This window comes from Ranitomeya variabilis, chromosome 2, assembly GCF_051348905.1.
Source record: "Ranitomeya variabilis isolate aRanVar5 chromosome 2, aRanVar5.hap1, whole genome shotgun sequence".
NCBI lineage: Eukaryota > Metazoa > Chordata > Amphibia > Anura > Dendrobatidae > Ranitomeya > Ranitomeya variabilis.
The window spans coordinates 1,038,117,109-1,038,137,916 of NC_135233.1; the positions used below are offsets into that span (position 1 = coordinate 1,038,117,109).

Sequence of the window (20,808 nt, forward strand, 5' to 3'; positions counted from 1 at the left end):
AAAGCCGAGGGATGCTGCTTACAATAATGAACACGGACGGCCCGGCTCTCGTTCACATGTGCGCTGCTTTGTAAATGTGTAGACTGGCGCTCGGCAGGGCTTACTGAAATAACACGGCATGTGAGCGCTCCTCTGCTGCTTCCCTTTATCCTATTCAGCCCGTAAAGCATTCATCAATATAACGAATGGCTGGAAGTGCGGTATTTCATTTCATCTGCGGAAATCACGCTGGGAATCAGTGGAAAGTGCTAAAGGAAACGGTGCTGAAGAATTGCTAGGATGTGAGAGCAGACGTGTTATTGTACAGTGTGATGTATGTGTGAATAATCTATAATATAAGCACATTATACGGAGAAAAGTATCGGGACACGCAGCTTATTCACTGAACTCGGTCCCTGTGCCTGCAGTGTATAACATCTGGTCACAACCCCTGCTAAATAGGATTCTGGCATGTGCGTCGGATAGTGATGCGTGGAGTCACCGTGTGCGGTGTCGTGCATCATTTTTGGCTGTATACTTTTTGAGGCGAGCACCAAGATGTAGTTGACCGCATCTTTCTGCCCACCTACAATAGGCGTATATTGCTGAAAATGACGCACAGCAGCGCGCACGGTGACTCCATGCATCACTATAGTAAATATCCCCATTGGCGCACATGCCCAAATCCTGTTTTAAAGGGGGTTCAGACCGAAGTCCCAGTGAAGCCACTGGCCATAGGTCAAACCATGTGTGAATTTTGGCCTGAGGGTCAGTGCTGTAACTATCGAGTCTTTCCATAAACTTCATGCATTTGTCAAAAAAAGTGTAAAACGTATGAAGTACTTTCTCTTGTCACTGAAGTACAATCATAACATCCTACTAAAGGATCTAAAACTATTAAGGCTGCAAACGTTTTGAAAAGAAAAACTTGTCGGTCTCAAAACGGCATCCATTTTGGTTAATTGGCACCTATTGTGTCAGTGTGAACCTCGCCGGTGTTAATCCCTCTCTACACACGGTTAATGTTACTGAGACCTGCCTGTGTCGTCGTCGCTCCGGCCAACTCACTTCTGCCAGGCTGTAAAGCCCTGGTCCCTGCAGTTTTCACCCCCGGCCGCTCTTGTTTGGTTTGTTGTAATTGGCAAGCAGGGTAGTCGCTGACAGGTGCAAACTGTAATTTACATGGGACTGAGTGGCCAGCGCTGGATTCCTGCGGTGAAGCAGACGGGAGGGAGGTGGGCGCGTATTGAAATATGTCTGAAACCTGTTTGATGTTGTGAAGAGCATTTGTCGACGCTAAAAGCTACGGATTTACCTGAGTAAGCAAGTTGTGGAGTGTGCGAGGCCGAGGACGGCTGTAAGAAGTGGTTGGAAAGATTTAATAACTTAATATAAGATGTCTTAAGGACCGGGACTAGCTGATGTTTGTTTTTAGGTATTTTATGTAGGAGTGTTCTGCCAAAAGTCCCTGAAAGATTAATGCAATCCCAGGCAGTACTTATAAGGTTGTGTTCACATTTCTGTCAGGTTTTCTGTCATAAAAACATGGTGACTTCTGATGAACCTTATTGGCTTAACATGGGTGTATTGGCTTTTGTCTGTGTCCGCCAATTTACCAGATAGGATAGCGCTTTTCTTGCCAGTGATATGATGGAACCAAGGAATCCACTTCGATTCAGTTCACGCAGCATAAAGGATTTCTCCGTCACCACTCCTGTCCCCGTCAAGAGGTGAACGGCACTGATGATGAGGCAGTGACTGGGGCCTGCGAGGTCCGACAAATAGGACGCATGAACAATACCTGCCAGCCATGTACATATCCTGGGGCTGGAGTGAGCGACACCCGAAAAACCCTGTTAAGGATATTCCAATTTTAGCAGGTTTTCACCTGTACACAGGATATGTGATAACTTGGAAATGTTACTTATACCCCCATACACATTAGAGTAAGATCAGTCGAACCTTCCAGTATCAAGAGATTGGCCGACAGTCTATTGTGTTTGGGCCTAACGACAGTTGATGTTATGGAAGAGAAATATTGGATTTCCTACCGACGATCCTTCTTGTCTCCCTTATCCCCAGTGGCATAAGTAGAGTCCGTTAGGCCCCTGTGCAAAATTTGGATCTGTGCCCCCCCCAAATACGTGGTGGCCAGATGTATGGGCCTTTGTAGCATTCAAGATTTTATAAAGACATACGTGTTCACCCTCCATGTACTGTTGTCTCCATGTTGGCACCTTCCTGTAATAATATACCATGTCCTGGCTCCTTTTTGAATTAATGTCCTACCTCCTGGTGCCTTCTTGCAATAATGTGCCCCATCCAGTTATAATGTAATATAATATATTGTCCTCCATCCGGTGCCACTTCCTTGTAAGATGTCCTCCATCCTGGGCCCCATCCTGGTATAATGTCTTTCTGTCGCTCTTTTCCAACACACAAAAAATCTAAACAATTCTCGCGTTCCTCCACTCCCGCAATGTGTGGTGTCCTCTTCTGTAGCCTGCAGCTAGCTTTCGGCGTGCCACCCATGGACAGCACTTGACATCACTGCCATGCGCCTCCCTTGACAGCCACGTCACTATCAGCTGCCGGCCTCCGATTAGCCTGCGGCGTGTATTGGAGTGCATTGACTGGCAGGTCTCTGCACCACAATACACTACAGCTGAATGTGCATCCTTGGACGCACATCCAGCTGAAATAGACCTGGCATCGGTGGGTCCCTGCTTCTTCCTCACAGGAGGCTCTCGGGCGATGCGAGCATTCCTGTGCACAGGGGAGTCAGGAGAGATGGCCGTCGTCCAAATGATAGGTTGACAGCCACCTAATTTGTGTGGGGGACTCTCTAATGTAAGAGCCTGGTCTCACAAGTCCACCTCCCTATACTGTCAGCCAACAGCTGATTATCCAGGGAGAATTTTGCTGGATCTCATCCTGTCTGATCTGACCTGCAGGAGAAATGTAGAGTTAGGCTGCATTCATGTCTGTGATTTTCTGTGATGCCACGTTGCAATGTGCGATTGCTGAAGAATTAAAAATCGGTAGAAAAATTCAAAAATACAGAAAACAAACATGATGGAGGAGTAGGGGGGGGACACACACAAAAAATGAGGATAGCAGATGCCTTTCCAACACAAGTGCATTCTTAGACTTGGTTTAAACCAAGTCTAAGAACGAACTTGAGTTTGAAACGCTGTACTTTGTTTTTGTGCCCCGCCCCCACTGATCCTCTGTCATGGAGGATGTTTGGTTCCTGTATTTTGTGTATTTTTGAATTCTTCTACTGATTTTTAACTGTTCTGCAATAAAAATTTTTTTATGACTTTAACCTCATCTCCATGAACTGTGGATCAGAAGCTGGATAACCTTTTCCTTCCCTGACTCTTATTAACGCCTTGCGGTGGGGTGGATTGCTGGCTTCTATGCAGATTCAGCTACATTGAGGGATGATCTGTGGTTTTTTTTTGTTTTTTTTTCTCCCTTTTTTCCATCCCGACCTGCGATTGCGACACAGGCTGAAATGTTTTTAAATGTCTGATTTTCTGACTCTGGTTTCAAGTTGCATGCGACTCGCTTGCCATGGGCTTCAGTGCAGATCTTTGGCTTGTGTGGCTGCAAAATCGCAGCATTGAAATAGTTGGTCATGATTTGGGATGGGGGTGAGATAAAGTTTCTGACATGTTCCCCAAAGTGTTGTGCTTTAGGTTACGTATAGTCTAGAACATGCCGGGATTATATTCATCCCTTGCTGTAATGTTGGGATCAAGGACAGACACAAACCACTGCGGAAGTCAAATTGCTGTTTTGGTTTCACCCGCTGACTCTGAGAAAACAGCTGTTCAGAGACAGTCCTCTGCTGCTCAGGGTATGCAGCCCACATCACTATTGGTGGTGCAGGAAAGGCCAGTGGCTTCTTGCTGAGTGTGCCAATTATCAGTCATTTTGTGGTTGCGGGAAGCATCTCTCCAAATCCCTTTGAAAGCTGCACATGAGAAATGAGATCATTTAAAGACTGCGTTTTGAAATCCTTTCTGCTTGGTTAAACATCTGTGCAGATCTCTGGTAAACAAGGCTGTACGTCTTCAGAAAATTTGCGAGCCAGAGCCCCCCCCTGTTATGTGAACATCCGGGATCTTGTATAGCCGGACCGCTGAGGAAAGAAAGCATCAAGATTTTAATTCAACGGCATCATCCGTGTAGAGGCAGTAAAAATATACCGTACATTTTATGTAAAAAAATAGTATTCTGAATAAAGATATATAAAACGTCTCTCAAGATCCGTGTTTCTTATCAATGAAGTAGCTGGAGTTCAGCACAATGATTGTGAAGACCTGATCTGGCACCACGTCTGTTCTCCAAGCAGAGTCCTCCAAACTTCCAACTACTTCCCGACATCCTGGGAGCCTCTTCTGATATCCAAGTCCTATGACAAAGTCATGGCACCGCTTTAGTCAGTTAATCAGAAGAGCTGCCAAGATGCCAGCAAGTAGTAAGAAGTTTGCTGGACTCTGCTGTGGCAGTGGATCACCCTTTTAGAAGATCACCAAAGACTAAATCAATGCAATATGGACGTCATGGTTCCTCAAGTCTGTATGTCCCTAACACTGCACTGGCCATACGGACTCATTGACTTCCGCCCTTACAAGGGCAGTCCACAGCTAACCCTTTCACCAATTTGGCCCAAATGGTTTCCCAAGAAGCCTCTCAACGTTTTTCTTCCTCTAGGATTCATCAGGGGATTTGCTTCAGATGACCATAGTCCACAGGATATGCAGACCTATGCCAATAGCCCAGGTTATTCTATCCTTTCATCCAGGGTGTAGTCTCTGTGCTATTGGCATAGGTCTGAATACCCTGTGGACTGTTAGTCGGAAGCAGTTTCCCTGATGAATCCTAGCCAAGGAAACGCCTGATGGACAAGTCTGGGTTTAGTGATTGTCAGGAGAACGTTACCTGCCTGACTTCATTGTGTTCCCTGTATAGTTTGTTGGAGAAGGGATGATGCTATAGGCCTGTTTTTCAGACGTTGGTCTAGGTTCCTAAGTTTTAATGATGTGAAATCTCAATGCCTCAGCATACAAGACATTTTTAACCAGGGCTGTAGAGTCGGTATAAAATGGACCGACTCCTAAAATAGATAATTGGGTACAGTAGTACAATGCACGATGTGTAAATTTTTTCATAATTTGGGAAAGTTATGAAATGTCCTATAAATGTCTGTTCTGTTCCTGATCGAAGGACCTTGTCTTTTAGTTAAAATGAATCTGTGCTGCACTTTATGTACATGCTCAGTAGTGACCAGTGCTGTGGAGTTGGAGTCGGGAGTCAGGGAAACTGAGGAGTTGGATGCTTGGCTTACCGACTCCACACAGCCCTATTTTTAACAATTGTAGTTTCCAACTTTGTGGGAAGGCCTCGATCTGTTCCAGCAGAAGGTCCGTGAAGACGTGGTCGGAGGATGTTAGTAAAGGAAGAACATGAGCTGCTGCTGCACAGAGCTCTGACATCAACCCCAAACCAACACCTTTTGGATGAGCTAGAACCATATTCAACCATGTTTATTTACTAATCTGCCCTCAAAGTGCACATTTTTCTTCCTGATTCCAAGTGGATCAGCATTCAGAACAAGAATTTTAGACACATACTGTAAGTATTGGTGATTTTCTTCTGAAAAAAAACCAACCCATCTTGGCCTTTGTAAAAACAACCAATGGTTCCGTCTGTGACCAGCTCCTGAGGGTCGAGCTTTCCACAAATTAATAGTTCTCCTAATAAAGAAGCCAAGTCTCAACTGGAGGTTGATCCTTTTTTGTCTACCGACGGAGAGGAGTGCCCCCTTCTTTTGAGGAGGCTTTACATGAAGCAGCTTTTGATGTTATTTTTTTCGTGGTATTTTGATCTACTACAAATGAATAGTGTCCTCCTTAGACATCTCATCTCAAGACTAAATAAATGTAATTATTTTGTGAGCCAAGACGTTTTTTTGCTCGTTCCTTCACAATTAATTTAGCTGACATTACTTTCTTATAGGTTGTATGTGTGCTCTCCGACCTAGCGGGCTTCTGCCTGTATAAATCTCTGGAATCTGATAAGCGGTGCACCTAGAAATGTAATAATTGGGGCTATACACTCACTGGCCACTTTATTAGGTACACCTGTCCAACTTCTTGTTAACACTTAATTTCTAATCAGCCAATCACATGGCGGCAACTCAGTGCATTTAGGCATGTAGACATGGTCAAGACAATCTCCTGCAGTTCAAACCGAGCATCAGTATGGGGAAGAAAGGTGATTTGAGTGCCTTTGAACGTGGCATGGTTGTTGGTGCCAGAAGGGCTGGTCTGAGTATTTCAGAAACTGCTGATCTACTGGGATTTTCACGCACAACCATCTCTAGGGTTTACAGAGAATGGTCCGAAAAAGACAAAAAATCCAGTGAGCGGCAGTTCTGTGGGCGGAAATGCCTTGTTGATGTCAGAGGAGAATGGGCAGACTGGTTCGAGCTGATAGAAAGGCAACAGTGACTCAAATCGCCACCCGTTACAACCAAGGTAGGCCTAAGAGCATCTCTGAACGCACAGTGCGTTGAACTTTGAGGCAGATGGGCTACAGCAGCAGAAGACCACACCGGGTACCACTCCTTTCAGCTAAGAACAGGAAACTGAGGCTACAATTTGCACAAGCTCATCGAAATTGGACAGTAGAAGATTGGAAAAACGTTGCTTGGTCTGATGAGTCTCGATTTCTGCTGCGACATTCGGATGGTAGGGTCAGAATTTGGCGTAAACAACATGAAATCTTTGGGATGTGGTGGAATGGGAGATTCGCATCAGGGATGTGCAGCCGACAAATCTGCGGCAACTGTGTGATGCCATCATGTCAATATGGACCAAAATCCCTGAGGAATGCTTCCAGCACCTTGTTGAATCTATGCCACGAAGAATTGAGGCAGTTCTGAAGGCAAAAGGGGTCCAACCCGTTACTAGCATGGTGTACCTAATAAAGTGGCCAGTGAGTGTATAGTGGCCCTGAGACCTGGTCTTAAGAACTGCACACTATGTATTTCTGACAGCGAGCATGCACAGGGCCGCATTTTTTGGGGGCGTTTTGAGATAGGGGAAAAAAAACAAACACTTTAGTCAGATTTAGATCTTGTTTTTTTTTGCCAAATGCAGCATGCTCTAGGTGTTTTTTTTATGCATTTTTATAGACTTTTTCCATATGAAAATAATGCATTTTTATGAATAAGTAAGATACTCCTTATATTAAAAATTAAAAAAAATATGAAATTTGTAGCAAAAAAAGGCTCTACCAAAGAGTTCTGTGTGATGGAAACCTAAATGGGTATTCCCACTTTTTCTCACATCCATAGGATATGCCATAAATTCTAGATTACAGTAAATACAAAAAAATGTAAAAAATATATCCTACTTTTTTTTTATTTTTTATTGAAATGCTATACATCAGATCTGGGTACGGTTCTTCCTTCTAACATGTATCCACACATTTTTCTGTGAGGGTCCGGTTTTGTGAACACTTTATTAGCATTGTGTAATGTTGCATGTCACACTTTCGGTGACTTTTTGCATTGTCGGCACCAGTTGTGCTCCGCTCGGAGTCATTTATCAGCAAAGCTGTTGCTTTTTCATGTAAATGTAACATTCATTCTACCATAGATGTGGAGAGAAAGTCATTTGGCTTTTATTGCTTCCTTGCACAGATAAACGCCTGCGGAGGTTACAAGCGACAGGTGCTCGCTCTCAAAATATTCTCATTTTCTGCTAACATTTTTTTTTTCCAGCCTGTTGTCAAAACCGCAGAATCTAGAATTCAATGGGGAGTGTAATAAATGGGACAATTGACATCTTGTTATACACTGTCCATCAGAAACGGGTCATAACTTTTTTTCAATATGGAAACTTTGATATCAGGTTGGTCGGGGTCTGACTCCCATCACTGTCTCCAAATAAGAGGACTCTGAGATTCTTCAGTGAGCTCTGCGGCCTGCTTGCAGAAAAGGTGTATTTATTAATTTAGGGCGGCAGTCGTATTGCCTGGTGCTCATGTAGTCACAGAGGAAGAAGGGGACACACTGGGAATGTATCTTGGATTTCCTGGATTATTACTGTAAATTTCCAGTTCGAGTTTTATTATGTAATCTGGCACTTTCAGCATGGTAATTAACACTGGAAAGTCCCATAACTCACGTTCATTGTTTTATTTTGAATGGGGCAAAAAGTGGAAGATTTTAACTTTTTTATATTTATTTTTTTAATATTTTTAACTTTTGGCATGCTTCAATAGTCTCCATGGGAAGACTAGAAGCTGCCATATCCTGATCAGCTCTGCTACATACAGGCGATGACCAGATCCGCCTGTATGTAGCAGAATTGCTCTCTTGCTATGAGCTCCGACCATCAGGTGGCGCTCATAGCTATCCGGCAGTGACAACTACTAGAGGTCTGCTGGAGACCTCTGGTTGTCATGCCAACCCATCGGCGACCTACGGTCATGTGACGCGGGCGCCGATGGGCAGGTTTTGTGGCGCCCTTGCCGGAAGCGCTTGTTAAATGCCGCTGTCCAGAGATTGACAGCGGCATTTAACAGGTTAACAGCCATGGGTGGATCACGATTCATCCCACGGCTGTTAGCGGCACATGTCAGCTGTTCAAAACAGCTGACATGTGCTGGAAAAGATGTGGGCTCACCGCCGGAGCCCACATCAAAGGGAGGAAATCTGAAATTGACGTGTTATTACGCTCGATGTCGGAAAGGGCATCGGATGTCACAAATTTTTTTTTTTATATATATATATTTTCATAGTATTGATAAAAAAATAAATAAAGGCGTTATTATTTTACTCACTTTTATAGCGCCATTAATTCCGCAGCGCTTTACAAACAACATCATCACTGTCCCCATCGGGGCTCACAATCTACATTCCCTAACAGTATGTCTTTGGAGTGTGGGAGGAAAACTGGGAAACCCATGCAAACACTGGGAGAACATACAAACTCCTTGCCGATGTTGTCCTTGGTGGGATTTGAACTCAGGACCTGTAAGGCTGCAGTGCTAACCACTGAGCCACTGTGCCAATAGCATACCTCCCTTTCAAATCCACGTCTGCTTCGGAAGCAGGGTTTGCCTCCTTAGAAGTCACGCCACATGCTGCAGTCCGATACAGTCCAGGGGTGAAGTGTAACATTTCGGATTCATTTTTTAAATGGAGTTAACTGGAATCCTGAAAAGTCCACCTCTGACACCTCTGTTGATCTTTTCTTTTGTCGCATTTAGAAAAGACAAACTGAACAGATTAATGGAATTATCCTCCTGTGCTTTCCTAGAAGCAGAGGGGCCCCATTGAATTATGTGCAGCAATCCATAGCAATGGCGCTACTGAGCGCTTACAGGAGTATTGCAGTGTATTATATTACATGTTCTGTAAGTGCAACAGTAAAAAAAACTATACATGTCGGGTATCGGTGCAGCTGTCCTTTAAGAGTAATTTGGTGAGTTTTCAGTGTCCTCGGGCAAGAAAAAAAAATTTATATTTTGCTGCTGTATATGTGTGTGTGTGTGTGTATAGGTGTGTGTAGATAGATAGAAAAAAAAATCACAGTTTTTGCAACATTTGATTAGATTGTAACCCAATCGGGTTTCTAATCTTTTCTGTTTTTCTTAAGGTACCGTCACACTAGGCGATATCGCCAGCGATCCGTGACGTTGCAGCGACCTGGATGGCGATATCGCTGTATTTGACACGCAGCAGCGATCTGGATCCCGCTGTGAAATTGCTGGTCGCTGCTAGAAGGTCTGCACATTATTTGGTCGCTAGGTCGCCGTGTATCGCCGTGTTTGACAGCAAAAGCGACGATACCAGCGATATTTTACACTGGTAACCAGGGTAAACATCGGGTTACTAAGCGCAGGGCCGCGCTTAGTAACCCGATGTTTACCCTGGTTACCAGCGTAAAAGTTAAAAAAACAAACAGTACATACTCACCTGCGCGTCCCCCAGCCTCTGCTTCCTGACACTAAAGCGCCGGCCCTAAACTGAAAGTGAAAGCACAGCGGTGACGTCACCGCTGTGCTGTTAGGGCCGGAGCTCAGTCAGTGTCAGGATGCAGAGGCTGGGGGACGCGCAGGTGAGCATGTACTGTTTGTTTTTTTAACTTTTACGCTGGTAACCAGGGTAAACATCGGGTTACTAAGCGCGGCCCTGGGCTTAGCAACCCGATGTTTACCCTGGTTACCCGGGGACCTCGGCATCGCTGGTCGCTGGAGAGCGGTCTGTGTGACAGCTCTCCAGCGACCACACAGCGACGCTGCAGCGATCGGCATTGCTGTCGCTATCGCTGCAGCGTCGCTTAGTGTGACGGTACCTTAAGGGTGTGTTCACACTGAGTTTTTCTTAAGCAGTTTTTATAGCTGAATCTGAGCAAAAACTCTCCAAATCCTCCTTAAAGGGAACCTGTCACCCCCCCCCCCCTTCCCCAGGCGTTTTTAACTAAAAGAGCCAGCTTGTGCAGCACTAATGCTGCAATCTGTCATGGTGGCTCTTTTAGTTCGGGTCCCTGCAAACGCTGAAATAATGGCTTTTATAATTTGTCCCCGATACCTCGAATTAGACCTGGGGGCATGTCTTTCCCCCCAGACCCAAACGCCTCCCAGCTGTCACTCAATACTCTGCGCGCTGGGCTCCGCCTCCTCTGCCTTCATTAACGTCCCACTGGGGCTCCTGGATTTACCGCCTTGTCAGTGACCACCGCGGGGCGTCCCTCGCTTCCCAGACGACCTTCCGCAGCAACAGCCGCAACAGCGACCACTTTGAGGAAGTGAACACGCAGCAGTCGTCCGTGTGTTCTGCTGCAGCCCCGGCGCTGTAAGTTTTTTTTTTTTTTTTTTTTTTTTTCGGGCATGCACAGTTTGCTCGGTGACCTCCGAGTATTTGTTAGTGTTCAGAGATTTAGTTTTCATCGCCTGCCTGAGTACATGTGGGGATTCCCTAGCAACCAGGCAACCCCACATGTACTCAGCCTGGCTAGTAGCTGTAAATCATTCAGCTGCCGCTATGAAAACTAAATCTCCGAGCAGTCACAAATACTCAGAGACCACCCGAGAGTGCTCTGGAAAACACGAGCAACGAGTGCACTCGCTCATCACTAATAGGCAACAATCGCCTTCAGCTATGCTGCATGTCTGAGATATTTGAGTAGTCCCCTCCAGATTATTGCACGGTCCAAGGTGTACGGACCATATTGGGGTACTGAGCACTGCTCTGTTGTCAGGTTTAACCCCCCTTTACAGAACCCCTTGCTCAGAGCCCCACCGATCAGTGTGTTATCATCACCTATCCTGTGGATAATTGTTTTCCGCTGGACAGCCCATTTAAAGGAGTTGTTAACCACTATAAAAGAGAGGCTGATGTGCTGTACCGAGGAGTGGCCAATAAAGCGTACAGTATATGGACCCGATGGAGGTCCGCTCCGTACAATGTTCACATTTGGTCTCTGCCATAACTGTAGCAGCTGATCAGTGGCGGTGCCGGGTGTCTGACCTGATCTATTAATCTGATAATAGTGACCAATCCTAATCAGTATTTTAATAGTGGACAACCCTTTGATATTATTAAAGAGGTTGGGCACTACTTTTGCATTGATGACCTTTCCTATCTGGCCGGAACTTTTAGATTGTGGAGCTGCTCTATCTTCTGATAGTGGTAGCGGCAAAGTACTACACATCCACCTTGTATTGGTTGGAATAGGAGGCGGATGTGTAGTACCTAAACTGTCAAAGAGAACAGTTGATTTGGGAATTTTTTCTTTTACTTTTACATTTTTTGACCTGTCGCCCTTTTGTTGTAGCAGTTTCAAATATGTTATGATTACAGTTTCCCTAATACATAATGGCATTTTAGTCTGTTTGCGCAATGGCAACTACACCGCAATGCTACCTTAACAAGCCTGCCCACTCAAGAGTTGGTGCAAATCGATTAGCAGGACCCGCTCCCTTGATCACATCAGCAAGCTGTTGATTTTGGACTACAGTAGGTCCCTGAGATCCGCCTCCTACGTCCCGACAGCCACAACATTTCTTTTGATAATCTCTATTATTAAATTTGCTGATGACACAAAGCTAGGAGGGATAGCTAATACTAGAGAAAAGAGAGAAGATTCAAAAAGATCTAAACAAACTGGATCTGTTGGCAGCAACTAACAGAATGATTTTTAACAGGGAGAAATGCAAAGTTCTACATCTGGGCAAGAAAAATTAAAATTACATATATAGAATGGGAGGAATAGGACTAAGCAACAACACGTGTGAAAAAGACTTGGGTTGACTAATGGATCATAGACTGCACATGAGTCAACAGTGTGATGCAGCAACAAAAAAGCAAACGCAATTCTGGGTTGCATTAACAGAAGCATACAGTCTAGATCACGTCAAGTAATTATCCCCCTCTACTCCTCCATGGTCAGGCTTCATCTGGAATATTGTGACCAGTTCTGGTTACCACATTTTAAAAAGACAGGAAAAAACTGGAGCAAGCTCACAGAAGGGTCACCAGAATGGTTGCCGGTGTGCAAACCATGTCCTATGAGGAACAGTGCAAGTATTTGGGAATGTTTAGCTTGCAAAAAAGAAAACAGAGAAGAGACTAAAGGTACCTTCACACTGAATAACTTAACAACGATAACGATAGCGATCCGTGACGTTGCAGCGTCCTGGATAGCGATATCGTTGTTTGACACGCAGCAGCGATCTGGATCCCGCTGTGATATCGTTGGTCAGAGCTAGAAGGCCAGCACCTTATTTCGTCGCTGGCTCACCCGCTGACATCGCTGAGTCGGCGTGTGTGACGCGGATTCAGCGATGTCTTCACTGGTAACCAGGGTAAACATCGGGTTACTAAGCGCAGGGCCGCGCTTAGTAACCCGATATTTACTCTGGTTACCATTGTAAATGTAAAAAAAACCAAACACTACATACTTACATTCCGGTGTCTGTCACGTCCCCCGGTGTCCGCTTCCCTGCACTGTGTCAGCGCCGGCCGGCTGTAAAGCAGAGCACAGCGGTGATGTCACCGCTCTGCTTTAGGGCCGGCGCTTACACAGTGCAGGGAAGCGGACGCCGGGGGACCCGACAGACACCGGAATGTAAGTATGTAGTTGTTTTTTTTTTTTTTTTACATTTACACTGGTAACCAGGGTAAACATCGGGTTACTAAGCGCGGCCCTGCGCTTAGTAACCCGATGTTTACCCTGGTTACCCCGGGACTTCGGCATCGTTGGTCGCTGGAGAGCTGTCTGTGTGACAGCTCTCCAGCGACCACACAACGACGCTGCAGCGAGGCTGCAGCGATCGGCATCGTTGTCTATATCGCTGCAGCGTCGCTTAATGTGACGGTACCTTTAATAGCGGTCTTGTAATATCTTAGGGGCTGTCAGTGTAGAGGGATCAGCTTTATTCTCATTTGTACAAAGAAACACTGGAAGCAATGAGATGAAACTGAAAGGGAGAAGATACAGATTACCGTAGATAATAGAAAAAACTTTTTGACTGTGTGGGTGATCAATGAGTGGAGCAGGCTGCCACGAGAGGTGGTGAGTTCTCCTTCAATACAGGTCTATAAACATAGAGGCTGGACATACATCTGTCCGAGATGGTTTAGTGAATCCTGCATTGAGCAGGGGGTTGGCCCTGGAGGTCCCTTCCAACTGTATCTTTCTATTTCACATGTTCATCATGCCTCAATAATGACGTTGCACCAGGTTGGCCTATCAAAATAGCAGCTGCAGATGCTGGGAGGTAAAAGATGTCCATCCATCAGATTACTGACATGGCTGATGGCTTGGGTCCTGCAAATCAATTACCACTAACTCTATTATCCTCTTCATCTCCCATTACTTTAATTTGGGCACATAAGTGGCAGTTCACTAGGTTAGCACTGTAGCCTTGCAGCACTGGGGTCCTGGGTTCAAATCCCACTAAGGACAACATCTGTAATGTGTGTATGTTCTACCCTTGTTTGCGTGGGTTTCCTCTGGTTTCTCCGGTTTCCTCCCACACTCCAAAGACATATGGAGCTCCTGCCAGGGCCGTGGGGATACTCTGTATCGGGCCAGTTCTTAAAGGGGACGTGTCACGGCATCAGTGACCTGGTCCGTGGCCCTGGGCATCCAATAAAAGGGGAATAAAGTTTATGGGATAAATGTTTCTTTATTTAGCTTCACTTTCCTTCAGTTCCCTCTCTTTGGGAACTCCTTTTTGTCCTCTCAGGAGCTGCAGACCCACACATCTGCTCAGCTCCAGTTCTCTCACAATCTCCCTCACTTTCCCTCCTAATTAGCTCCCCCCCCCACTCCAACACCCTTTCCTATCCAGCCTGGGATGAAGCCATCCTCCCTTCGGGTACGCCCAGGTGCCCTGATTGAAGTGTCTAGTGTTGGATGCCGGTGTAGGGTTCTGTGCCGTGCCCTCTCCTTACCTGAGAGCGGAATACCACACCTCTGGATGAGGTGCAGTACTCTGTGGCGACTGGACCCTCAGAGGCGCCACACATACTGATAGGGAAATTAGATTGTGAGCCCCAATGGAGACAGCAATGATAATGTATCTAGAGCGCTGTGCAACATGATAGCGCTGTATAAGAAAAGCATAAAAAGTAAATCAAATAATAAATAATCCCTTGACTTACTGAACAATACGTCTGACATCGTTAAGAATAAACGCTGTGTCGTCACAATGCCAACTTGGCTAACACCACTAGAATTCTATAGAGAGAAAAGAGGGCCATAACTTGTGAATAGAGAGGCGCAGGAACTAAAGAAAGACCATGCCGTATTCAGGAGAACAGCAGAAATTATATTTATGGCAAATAATGGATCCTCTTTAAAACAAAAAGAGCAATCAATTCTATATTGTCTCATTCTCTCCCTTTTATGACCTCTTCAAATAGTGATCATAAAAAAAATAGTAGTGTCTAAAACCTTAGAACCTCACAGTTCTGTGTTATTTGTGTTTTGTAGGTTCAGAATATGAACAACATTATTACATTCCCACTGGATAGTTTACTGAAAGGAGATTTGAAAGGAGTTAAAGGGGTAAGTCCAATTTTTTCTTAATGTTTTATTAGTATCAGGACAGTGGGGTCTGAAATTATGGTAATAGTATGGACTCTCTCCAGTTTGTACATAGAATCTTATCAATACCAACTGCCATCCTGCCATCTCCTATTAACAAACGGCTGGAAAAGTAAGCTGTACTGATGAACATAAGCTGGAGGGTCCATTATCAACTAAGTCACACCACTGTGTATAAAAAGCATGTTAAAGAGGCCGAGTCTCACAAAAGCCAAGATGGTCAGAAGTCACCTATCTGTGAACAACTGCATCTAAAAATTGTGGAATCATTTCAGAAAAATTTTCCTCAATGTAAAATTATAAAGACTTTTAATATCCCACCATATACATTACATAAGAAAATATGGCTATGAGATTTCCGAATCATTGCATTTTTATTTTAATTACTTTTTACAGCGCGTTCCCAATTTTGGGGAATTAAAGTTGTAATTCCCTTCTGCTGTTTAGCAGGTTTTAAGGCCTCCAAGCTAAGGACATATGTCCCTGTAATGATGACGTCACTTTGTTTTATAAGAAATGTTATTTATTGCATCGAATACAGAATTTCCTCCATTTTAATTTTCCCTATCCAGCAATTTGGCAGTAAAGGGAGGCGTCTGTTTAGTGGTATATTAATATTGGGGGGGATTAAATAATGAAGTCAAATAGTTTTAGCTCTTGAAGTAATAATCCCAAATGCGGAGGATACAGAATTATTATTTTTATGACTGACTTTGGAGGATTTACCCGTAGTCTAGTCTTCAAGTCTTAAGGATTTATTGGAATCCTTGACTAAATCCTGGATTTTCTGCCTTCCCAATCAGAGAGAGATCCAATTTCAGATTCCTCTCCGGATATAACCTATAGCTGTGTATGTGGATTACACCGTTGACCTCCTGACTCTTTATGACTCGGCTCTATCACGTTGTGTTACAGGACTTGAAGAAGCCTTTCGATAAAGCCTGGAAAGACTACGAAACTAAAGTGTAAGTTATTAACTGACTGTATCTAACTGGTACCGGTAATATGGCCATTCATCTTCCCCTTTATCTCTGAGTTGTCTTCTGTGTGTGCATGGATTACATCTATACTATGGAACTAGGTTAAAAACAAACCGTTCTTCACATACTTCCATCCACTTAGGGCTGGAGGGCTTTGGAGCTGTTGAGTATAGTAGGAAATCGCCACTTGTGATTGCCCGATTCTCGGGTGATGACCTCGCACTTTACAATCTCCGGGTCTTCCCCATCTCTCGCATGATTACATATTTGAACTTTAGGATAAGTCAGGGGTGTGCAAATTTTAAATTGCCCTTGTATAGTCAAAAAGTCAGATCTCATCTCATGGTAGTTATGGGGGGAGTGTGAGAGCTGACATAACTGTGAGATGAGATCTGGAAGGGTTTGCAATCATACATACAGTGGTGTCAGTGTTTGCCCCCTTCTTGATTTCCTATTCTTTAGCATGTTTGTCACAATTAAATGTTTCAGATCACCAAATAAATTTAAGTATTAGACAAAGATAACACAAATAATCACAAAATGCAGTTTATAAATGAAGGTATTTATTCTGCTGAAAAATGCTTAATAAAAACTAATTAAAAAAAATAAAGTCTTTATTAAGGGAAAATTAAATTCAAACCTACAGGGCGCTGATTAAAAAAGTGATTGTGCCTCCCCCCATGCACTTAAAACATAAGTTAACTGTGGTTTTTCACATCTTTGAGAAGATGAGTTCAAATTCCCTAGCCACACCCAGGCCTGAATACTGCCACATGTGTACTTAATCAAGAAATCACTTGAATAGGACCTGCCTGACAAAGTGAAGTAGACCAAAAGTGCATCAAAAGCTAGACATCATGCCGCGATCCAAAGAAATTCTGGAACAAATGAGAAACAAAGTAATTGAGATCTATCAGTCTAGAAAAGATTATAAAGCCATTTCTAAAGCTTTAGGACTCCAGCGAACCACAGTGAGAGCCATTATCCACAGTTGGCGAAAACATGGAACAGTGGTGAGCCTTCCCAGGAGTGGCAGGACTACCAAAATTACCCCAAGAGACTCATCCAAGAGGTCACAAAAGACCCCACAACAACATGCAAAGAACTGCAAGCCTCACTTAATCCCTTAACAACCAGTTTTTTTTCAGTTTTTGCGTTTCATTTTTTGCTCCCCTTCTTCCCAGAGCAATGACTTTTTTGTTTTTCTGTTAATGGGCCGTGTGAGCTCTTCATTTAAGGATTATGGAGGCCACTGTGCTCTTATGAACCTTGAGTACTGCAGAAATTCTTTTGTAGCCTTGGCCAGATCTGTGCCTTGCCACAATTCTGCCTCTGAGCTCCTTGGCCAGTTCCTTTGACCTCATGATTCTCATTTGGTCTGACATGCACTGTGAGCTGTTAGGTCTTATATAGACAGGTCTGCACCTTTCCAAATCAAGTCTTATCAGTTTAATTAAACACAGCTGGCCTCCAGTGAACGAGTAGAGCCATCTCAAGGAGGATCACAAGGAAACGGACAGCATGTGACTTAAATATGATTGTCTGAGCAAAGGGTCTCAATACTTATGACCATGTGAAATTTCAGTTTTTATTTTTTAATAAATATGCAAACATTTCTACTTTTCTGTTTTTTTTTCAGTCAAGATGGGCACAGTGTATATTAATGAGAAAAAATTAACTTTTTTGAATTTACCAAATGGCTGCAATGAAACAGAGTGAAAAATGTAAAGGGGTCTGAATACTTTCTGTACCCACTGTATGTACTCAATTGCGCTGGGTCCACTGGAGTCTCCTCCGATCTTCTTGGTGCCTGGCATTTTCGGTGGCACTGACGTCATGTCGCCAGTGCGACCCTCACTCAGTGGCTCTGAAGGGAGGGTGCTCTGTCTACACCGGCAGATCTGCCGAGATCACGGATTGACTGTCGCTCTACCAAGTTGAAGTCCGCAGTCAGTGCCAGACATCGGGAGGAGAGGCGGAGACTAGCCGGTGGACCGGGGAAAGGTGAATATTGCACAATTTGCTTTTTTTTTTTTTTTTTTACAGCAAACTGCAGCCTCTGTAGAAACTGATTTGACAGGGGACAATCCCTTCAACTTATATTCTGCGGGCAGGGGAACCAGAAAATGTGTTAATTTTTTTATTTTTTTGCATAAATGTGGATATTTAGTGTTTCATAATTGGGATGTAATTTCTAGTTTGGCCATATCTTGTCTAAATGCTTTGTAATCGGAAGCTCTTGTAGCCTCCTATATTAGCCTTATAAATCTAGAACCATGTGGCTTTCGTTTTAGGAAGGCAGCAGGTTGCAGGGTGTTTAATTACGTTACAAGCGTTCATCAGCGCAACCAGCCAATATTGTATATTTCAGACAAAAATGCCTATGACCGAAATATGACCCTACTTTTATTCACTAGGGACCACTTGGCATCACAGCTCACTAGACACATATAATGGGTCAGAAAGTGGACACTTGCCCTTTAACCCCTTCCCGACCTTTGACGCAGCATATGCGTCATTAAAACCTGTGCCAATCCGACCTGTGACGCAGCATATGCGTCATGGTCGGATCGCGCTCCTGCAGGCCGGGTGAAAGGGTTAACTGTAATTTCACCCGACCTGCAGGGACAGGAGGAGTGGTACTTGAGCCCAGGGGGGGTGGCTTCGCCAGCCCCGTGGCTACGATCGCTCTGATTGGCTGTCGAAAGTGACGTTTCACTTTCAATCACAGCGATAGTAATATTTCACCAATGAAAATTGGTGAAATATTACAATCCAGCCATGGCTGATGCTGCAATAGCATCAGCCATGGCTGGAGATCGCGATCTGCCCCCCTCCACTGCCACCAATCTTGTCCCCACGGTCCTCTGTCCTGTAATTGCTGTCCTCCGCTCCCCTCTGTCCTCCTGTCCGCTCCCCCCGCTGTCCGATCCCCCCCCCCTCATACTTACCGACCTCCGGTGTCCCTCCCGTGTCCGTCCGTGTGCTCCATGGGCGCCGCCATCTTCCAAAATGGCGGGCGCATGCGCAGTGCGCCCGCCGAATCTGCCGGCCAGCAGATTCGTTACAGGTACATTTTGATCACTGTGATAGGTTCTATCACAGCGATCAAATTAAAAAAATAATAAATAGTAAAAATAGTAATAATAAATAACCCCCCCCCCCCCCCTTTATCACCCCCATAGGTAGGGACAATAATAAAATAAAGAAAATATATATATATTTTTTTTTACGCTAGGGTTAGGGTTAGGGCTAGGGTTAGGGCTAGAACTAGGGTTAGGGTTAGAATTAGGGTATGTGCACACGGTGCGGATTTGGCTGCGGATCCACAGCGGATTGGCTGCTGCGGTTTCGTAGCAGTTTTCCATCAGGTTTACAGTACCATGTAAACCTATGGCAAACCAAATCCGCTGTGCCCATAGTGCGAAAAATACCACGCGGAAACGTTGTGCTGTATTTTCCGCAGCATGTCAATTCTTTGTGCGGATTCCGCAGCGTTTTACACCTGTTCCTCAATAGGAATCCGCAGGTGAAATCCGCACAAAAAACACTGGAAATCCGCGGTAAATCCGCAGGTAAAACGCAGTGCCTTTTTCCTGCGGATTTTTCAAAAATGGTGGGGAAAAATCTCACACGAATCCGCAACGTGGGCACATAGCCTTAGGGTTAGGGTTGGAATTAGAGTTAGGGTTGGAATTAGGGCTAGGGTTGGAAACAGGGTTAAGATTAGGCTGTGGTTAGGGTTATGGTTAGGGTTAGGGGTGTGTTGGGGTTAGGGTTGGGATTAGGGTTAGGTGTGTGTTGGGGTTGGGGTTGTCGTTAGGGGTGTGTTGGGGTTAGGGTTGTGATTAGGGTTATGGCTAGAGTTGGGGTTAGGGTTAGGGGTGTGTTGAGGTTAGTGTTGGCGTTAGAATTGAGGGGTTTCCACTGTTTAGGCACATCAGGGGTCTCCAAACGCAACATGGCGCCACCATTGATTCCATTCAATCTTGTATTCAAAAAGTCAAATGGTGCTCCCTCCCTTCCGAGCACCGACGTGCACCCAAAATAGTGGTTTACCCCCACATATGCGGTACCAGCATGCTCAGGACAAACTGGGCAACAATTATTGCGGTCCAATTTCTTCTGTTACCCTTGTGAAAATAAAAAATTGCTTGATGAAACATAATTTTTGAGGAAAGAAAAATGATTTTTTATTTTCACGGCTCTGTGTTGTAAGCTTCTGTGAAGCACTTGGGGGTTCAAAGTGCTCACCACATATCTAGATAAGATCCTTGGGGGGTCTAGTTTCCACAATGGGGTCACTTGTGGGGGGTTTCTACTGTTTAGGCACATCAGGGGCTCTGCAAACGCAACGTGACGCCTGCAGACCATTCCATCAAGTCTGCATTTCAAAAATCACTACTTCCCTTCCGAGCCCCGTCGTGTGCCAAAACAAAGGTTTACCCCCACATATGGGGTATCAGTGTACTCAAGACAAACTGGGCAACAACTATTGGGGTCCAATTTCTCCTGTTACCCTTGTGAAAATAAAAAATTGCTTGCTAAAACATCATTTTTGAGGAAAGAAAAATGATTTTTTTATTTTCACAGCTCTGCGTTGTAAACTTCTATGAAACACTTGGGAGTTCAAAGTGCTCACCACATATCTAGATAAGTTCCTTGGGGGGTCTAGTTTCCAAAATGGGGTCACGTGTGGGGGGTTT

General features: G+C 44.6%; 1 protein-coding gene across 4 annotated transcripts in view; it reads left to right on the plus strand.

The window, feature by feature from the left end:
• ASAP2 (ArfGAP with SH3 domain, ankyrin repeat and PH domain 2) overlaps positions 1-20,808 on the plus strand; it is a 216,678-nt gene that overhangs the window by 86,711 nt on the left and 109,159 nt on the right. For all 4 annotated transcript variants that reach the window (XM_077291399.1, XM_077291397.1, XM_077291396.1 and 1 more), the window contains exons 4-5: positions 15,009-15,083; positions 16,038-16,087. In XM_077291399.1, the coding sequence (XP_077147514.1) occupies positions 15,009-15,083; positions 16,038-16,087 (125 nt within the window). The remainder of the gene's footprint in view (positions 1-15,008; positions 15,084-16,037; positions 16,088-20,808) is intronic.